The sequence below is a fragment of the Sipha flava genome, unplaced genomic scaffold, assembly GCF_003268045.1.
Source record: "Sipha flava isolate LNK unplaced genomic scaffold, YSA_version1 170_pilon_pilon, whole genome shotgun sequence".
Classification (NCBI taxonomy): Eukaryota; Metazoa; Arthropoda; class Insecta; order Hemiptera; family Aphididae; genus Sipha; species Sipha flava.
In genome coordinates this window covers 403235-410440 of record NW_020271906.1, presented here as the reverse complement: position 1 = coordinate 410440, position 7206 = coordinate 403235, and the positions used below count along the sequence as shown (strand labels likewise).

General features: G+C 31.3%; 1 protein-coding gene across 1 annotated transcript in view; it reads right to left on the bottom strand.

The window, feature by feature from the left end:
• The window catches only part of LOC112679922 (frizzled-1-like), a 4204-nt gene extending 3693 nt beyond the window's left edge, over positions 1 to 511 (bottom strand). Inside the window, exon 1 of the mRNA XM_025549870.1 lies at positions 37 to 511. Within this exon, the coding sequence (XP_025405655.1) occupies positions 37 to 383 (347 nt within the window). The 5' untranslated portion in view covers positions 384 to 511. The remainder of the gene's footprint in view (positions 1 to 36) is intronic.
• Between the last annotated feature and the right edge of the window lie 6695 nt (positions 512 to 7206).

The following is a 7206-nucleotide window of genomic DNA, read 5'->3' as shown; positions in this document are numbered from 1 at the left end:
CACTCCAGGCGCGCGGGCCACCGGATCCCGAGGTACGCGGCCATCATGGGCTCGCAGCCGTTGCGCGCGGACTCGCAAAGCGGCCGGCACGGGGGCGCGGGCTCGCCGGCGGCCGTGCACGCGGGCGCGAACGCCGCGCACAGGAACGTTTTCAAGTCGTACGAGCACCGCACGTTCCACAGCCACGCGTATCCGTGCACCTCGTAGCCGGCCTCGGTCTGGGACGCGTGACCCAACACGTTGGGCACGGCCGTCTCGGCGTACGGCAGGCCCGCGCAGAACGGTATCGCGATCGGCTGGCACGTACCGCCGACCGGCGACGGTGGCACCAGCAGCAGCAGCACCGCGACCCAATGGACGTACCGCGGTCGTCGTGTCGCCATCTCGTCCCGATCGGAGAACGTAACGATAATCGCGATCGTGAAATTCGAAAAAAAAAAATCGTGATTCCCGACGGAACGCGCTACGCACGACAATCCCGACACGGTCGCGTATGTTTTATGTTCGGTTTTTTTTTTTCACTCGCGACAACGGTACTTGAAATGATTCACCGCGGCAGCGATAGGAAATATAAATAAATGTATATGTTTTTTGTCGTTTTCGATAATTTTCACTATCGGACGACGCGATAACGGGTTTGGCGGTGTAGACCTGCGGCTCGCGAACCGGACGTTGCATTCGCGTACTTGGACAACGGTGGGGGTAGGAAAAATAAAATGCAACTATTACGCGTATGACGTGGGCAGTCGTCGTGATCAAAGGTTAGGTTGGCTCGTCGCGTGATCCTTGGCAAGCTTAGGATCGTATTTAAGTACACATCGACGTTGTTGCTGGATTCGTCAAATTTGTTGTTACAACGATATTCATATCCGTGTTCGTATACACGTCGTTTTCGTTATTTTTTCGTGCACCTCCGTGAATAGCAGTTAAAACTCGAACGATAATCGCCTTAAAAATTTGATTTTAGATGCACGTTGGTTTATAGTTTTCGCTCGAACGCATACCGCGGATGGTATCATATTGGGCACGATCGAAATAGGTTTAAAATAAATTAACGTGATCCACAAATTAAACACGTTTTAGAGAAATAATGACATTCACGACGCAATAAATTAATCTCCGTGTAGATCATGCGTACGTAACCGAATCCTAGTGCAAGAAACTTAATTGACAATAATCCTATTAAATTGAAATCGATTTACACGTAGCTCTTACAAATAATATTATTGTGAGAATGGAAAAAAAAAATTACTGTTATTGTAATAGTAAAATGGGTTGATGGATATATTTTTAATATTTAAAAAAAAACGAAACAACCAACCACACTAACCACACGATAACATTATTATCTGAGTTTCAGAAATGAGCCGAATCGAACTGAGTCAGTGATAATTCAATAAATCAAATAAAATCAATAGAACAAAAGAAATATAAGTACCACCTAATAAACGTCATGTGTTTACAGTGGAAATTTCGTTTTGAAGAACGGTAAACAATTGAAAATTAATAATAATAATGTACAAGTGAAACACTAAACAATTTAAAAAAAAAAATCAAATAAGCTAATAAAAAATGTAAACTGAATAAAAATAAAATAAATCGCACTATAGACAAAATAAAATGTAAACGGAAATGTGATAACAACGAATTTCAGAAAATAGATAGAAAATTCGTCAAGCCTGAAGATGGCACATACTCGTTACTATACCATTTCCTCTTTTAAAATAACACTGATTTATAAACATCGTAAATATCGAACAGAATTATAACGTGGTAAAATAAAATGTTTTTTTTTTTTTTTTACGAGGTACAGACTGGCGCATCTTGCCAATGCATCGTACCCGATCCAACCAGTCACGTAAACAAAAAACGTTTATCTGAAAGGAGTGGATGGGAAATAAATGAGATTTATGCTGGTTAAAAAAAAAATGAAACAATAAGAGTTTAGAAAACATTTTGGAAAGGAATTTAACCTCTTGTATACGTGCCTGGATCAAACATAAAAGAATACGAGTATAACGATTCGTAAAACAGAATATATATAAATAACTGTAAAATACATTTTTTAAGTATATTACTCTTATAGCAAAAAAACAATGGGAAAGTGAAAAAATAGCATAAATATTATTATTTTGTTCTCTGTTTTTATTCGATGATAATAGATGTAAGCGTGTTTATTAATAATTGTTTATACTAACGTTGTTATAATATGACGTTGTGTCCTAAGTGTCAAATATCTATCGCTCGTAAAGAATACAGCGTACAATGTACTACACGTAATACGGTAACACATGTATAAAATGCTCAAAAATTGATGAAGATAGTCTTGAATATCTTAAAACTATTGACAAAAAATACAATTGTGATGAGTCAACCAATCAAAAATTGGACAACATGATGATATGTTTATTATATGAACTCAAACACACAAAACTTAAGGGTTCTGTGGCATAGACGCACATAGGGGGGTGCTCGGGGGTGCTTAGCACCCCCAGTTTTCTAGAATATTTATTTCAGTATTTCATCAATAATTTGTAAATTATTATGGTTTTTGTGTTGAACATTTTTTTTTCACTATAAATAGACAATAATATATAATATAGTTGACGAATTCGGTAATTCACGATTCCGCATAAACCTTTTCATTCACAATTTCGTATTATTCGTATTATTGTGTCAGATAGGAATAAGGAACTAACTGGTGTTAATGACTATAAACATCGATTTGTCGGTGTTCGCAAATGCGATCATCTTTTAAAGTGGCGCTGTTCTTCTGCCAAAAATTGCACAGCGTTTATTTTTTTCAAATTCAGAAGAAAAAAATAGTTCTTAACTCAGAAGGTGAACATCATCATCCGGCTGACACTCCTAATAAAATAGAAAAACAAGTACTCAGAGAAAATTTTAAGCGACGAGCATAGGAGTCAATTTCTAGAAAACCTATTAAAATTAGTCGTACAGAGTTACAATATTAAATATTTATATATTTAATATTTTTGCATAACAATCGAACTACCATGTTATTCACGTTTATTGTAAATTAGTTATATATTAAAGGAAAAAATTTAAATACATTTTTCTATATAAATTTTTAATTATTTGTTTTATTATAATTTTTTTCCTTTAACTGGCAACGTTGCAACCATTTTTATGCGGAATCGTGTTAAATTCAGGGTAAATAAAAAAATCTTTTGTATCGGAATTGCGTGGGAAAAACGGTATATTGTGCGAAATCGTGTGCTACCCGACGAATTCACGATTAAAACAGTATTGTATAATTGCACGTTTTACTGTTTCAGTTTTTGTCTAACTATTAAACTATAAACAAGAATCACAATATTATAGAAAATTATATTATCTTCTTTTATATTCTTATATTATCTACGGTTTACAAAATTATGTTCTATTTATAACTTTGATTATTACTTGGTTTTTAGTAATACTTAACCTGTGAGCTACGCTGAATTGTATGCGGAATGACAAATATTATTACCAATCATACAAACGATATGATTCATTACTATTTACATTTTATATACTAGTTCGTATTTTTGATATAACAGGTTATTTTGAAAGTATCGACAGTTAGTTTATCAGCAGAAATGCTGGTCTTAAATAATAGTTTACCAGCCAACTTTGAATTTGAAGACTTGAAAAATAATGTAATAAAAGTTCGATTCAAAATGTTTATAAACTAATTCAAGTGGTAATGACAATTCCAATTTCTTCTTCAACGTATGAACGCTCCTTTTCAGCTATGCGTAGATAGAAAAATTGGTTCCGCACTAGTATGGGTCAAGAAAGATTTTCTAAGCTATCTACGCTTAGCATTGAGAGAGATCTTACCAATAAATAGATGGGGAAGTTATATTGGAAAAATTTGCATCATCCAACAGGAAATTAAATCTTGTTTAATATATTATTAATAATTAAATATTATTATAACTTATAATATAATTACTTTTAAATATTCATTAATAAAAATTAAAAACTATGGAAACCCAGTTGATTTTGGTACTAGGGGGTATGGGGGGCAAAGCTCCCCACGGACCTGTGTACTATAAATTATTCTAGCACCCCCTGAATTCACACACAATGTGTGCCTATATTCTGTGGTGTGTGTGAGATCACTACATTGCTCGGCCCATAAATCATAGGACCTGGCACCGACTATCAGATAAGAACTAAAATAATACTGAAAATGGCCTAAATGGTTACAATATATATAAATACCAACTTAAGTATAACAAATTAGTATATTTTTATATATACTGAAAAATTCAAAAAAAAATGTTGATTAATTTATGAAAGGTCAAATAAAATAAAATTATGTATATATTAATATTAATAGGTATTTTAAATACTTATTTTATTATCGATCGAATGACGTTCTAGTTCAATAAATTTAGTTGTAATACATTTCCTTAGTTACAGTTCACGTAATAACAATTCAACTAAGTTTATTGCCAAGCCGTATGCATGAATAAAGCGATAGGTAAATTATGTCTTTTCCATTTGGAGTGCATGTTAGAAATAATTTAAAATCTTCGTCTCGTTTTACGAGTATTTTTTTTCTCGAGTCGTCTATTTTTTAAGTTTTTTTATTGGATTGGAAAATCGATTTATTTTATTCGTTTGAACTTATACGGCATCACAGCCACACCGTAGTATGCATGATGTTGGTTTTAAATTTTAAATCGTTGTATAATTGTTTTATACCTAAATTTGACTTTAAAGGGGAATTCGTAAAAACCTATTAAACTAATATTTTTTGTTAACTAGTATTATTCATATTGATTCATGTTGTAATCAATTTAATTTCTCAGGAAATAATTTTTTATCCAATTGTCATTTTTCTAATTTAAAGTTCACAATACTCTATTCGTCGTTTAATTATATTGTTATGACTCATTATGCTCAAATAATGTTATTTTTAATTTTTTTTTATTTTTTTTATTGTTTAAATGGTCGCTACACTGTTATTTACAGTTATAAACCTAAACTTTAGTAAAATATTTTTCATAAGTATTCTTATTAAGCACAATATATTTGATTTTAATACTACATAATAATTGTATTCTCAGAGTATTTGGAATAATCATATACCTGTGCCAAACAGCTAAATAATTCCAATTTTGTATTATATAAACACGCGGTTAATATCTTAGCAAAATACCATAAATAATTTATTATATATATATATATATATATAATATCAATTTATGTTATTAAATGCATACTAAAAAAATAAAGCTTTTTTATGCAAGTATGTCCAAGAAAAAAATGCATATGTGTGCTGGCGAATGATGAACGTACAAAAATACTTTTAAAATAATTTAAATGATTTGTATTTAAAATAAATTGGTGGGATTTTATTTGTTAAAAACCACTGACTTTAATATATTTAATGTCTTCCATCTATAAACATATCATCATGTTTTATGTGTTGTAGTTAATAATAATGAATATATTATTTACTTTTTATTTAAATCTTTAAGTCTTTATTTATTTAAATATTTAAAATTAATACATATCTTTTTAACAATTAAAAATGTCGAAAATAAAAGATAAACAACTCCTTTGGTACTAATAAAAAACCCTAGATTTAATGGAATAAAAACAATAATACATGTTATGATTTATGTAGGTATTTTTTAACGTTTTTTAATTTATTTTAAGAGCTTTTCTACAGCTTTTAATTATAGAATAGTAATTGTTATCTATACATTTTATAACTAAATCACATGAATATCGTAATAATTTGAAGTTGTATTTAATTTGTTTTTTAGTGTTAATGAAGAGGTGGATGTAACAGCCAACGCCCTCCATTTTATATAAAACATGGATTATATTAGATACTCGAAAATATTTTTCGACAATACCACTGGCTTACAAATATTATCAACACCGGCCCTGGCACAAAACCAGTATTAATAGAGACTATGTGCTGAATATGTGTGTTCCATATAATTCCATTTTATCCGAATAAAAATGCGTAAACAATTACGTCAAGATTTCGAATGCAACATTTCTGACAACCGATGACAAATTTACAATGAGGAAAAGTTAGGTTGTACAAAATTGAGTAACAATTGGAGCGTAAAAATAAATAACACAGCTTACGCGTATTCGCCGAAATGCAATTTAAAGAATAAAATTACAGTCTTCATTCTTGATAACCATTTAAAAGCAAATGGACTTTGATGGAAACACCTAGGGTTCGTGTACCGAATATCTAAAAAGGCTCGGAGCAAACTAGAGTTCAATAAATCATAATCATATTTAGGAACTCAACTGGATAAAATCTAGTGTCTGAGAGCAAAATGTGTCGATAAAGATATATTTTATATCCTGCGAAGATATTCTGAGTGCGCATTCGTGCGGTACTCGTTAGAAAACGTTTTCTGTCGGTAACACGATTTGAGATGATACAGTGCGAATAAACGACAGCGTTATATGTACGAAGGCAATTATCTGTTAAAGTAATATGCAATTGTAACATTTGCATGATATAGTATTGGAGATAAGTTAGCTTATTTAAATCGATCCCGATAAAAAGGATTTTGGCGCGGAACGTTACTTAGAAAAGGAATCATAAATTAGAGATGACGTTTATAATATTACAATAATCGTACTTTGTTTATATTAAAATAATAAAGTTTAATATAATTAATTAATACAAATTCAGGATAAAATATTTACGATAGTATATATGATATTAATTGTGATGATATACATCATTTACTTGAAGGCTGCAATATATCAACTTTCATAACTATTTGTTTTTTTTTAAATTCAATATTTTATATAAGTACAAGCCGCTAAAAAAAGTTTTACTTAGAGTGAAAAAATTAGAATATTTTGTATTCACTTTTTTTTTAATAATTTCAAATTTTCATTACAACAAAGCAGATCGTTATGTTTATTTTTTGTAAACCATCTTACGGATGTTACAAATCGGCACCAAAAGTATCACAAATATTTTATCACATTAAACCGGAAAGTAGACACACATTCATCGATATTAAGTAAAACATGTGGATCGATCGGTTATTGTTATCATACAACATCCATCGTGCTATATTTATATACATATATGTATAGATTTTATCCAGTATAAGATACACATTATGTGTACAATGTACACTTATAAAGCTTAAGTAAGGATGAAAAACACATCTGAATCGCAACTGCGATTTCTACACA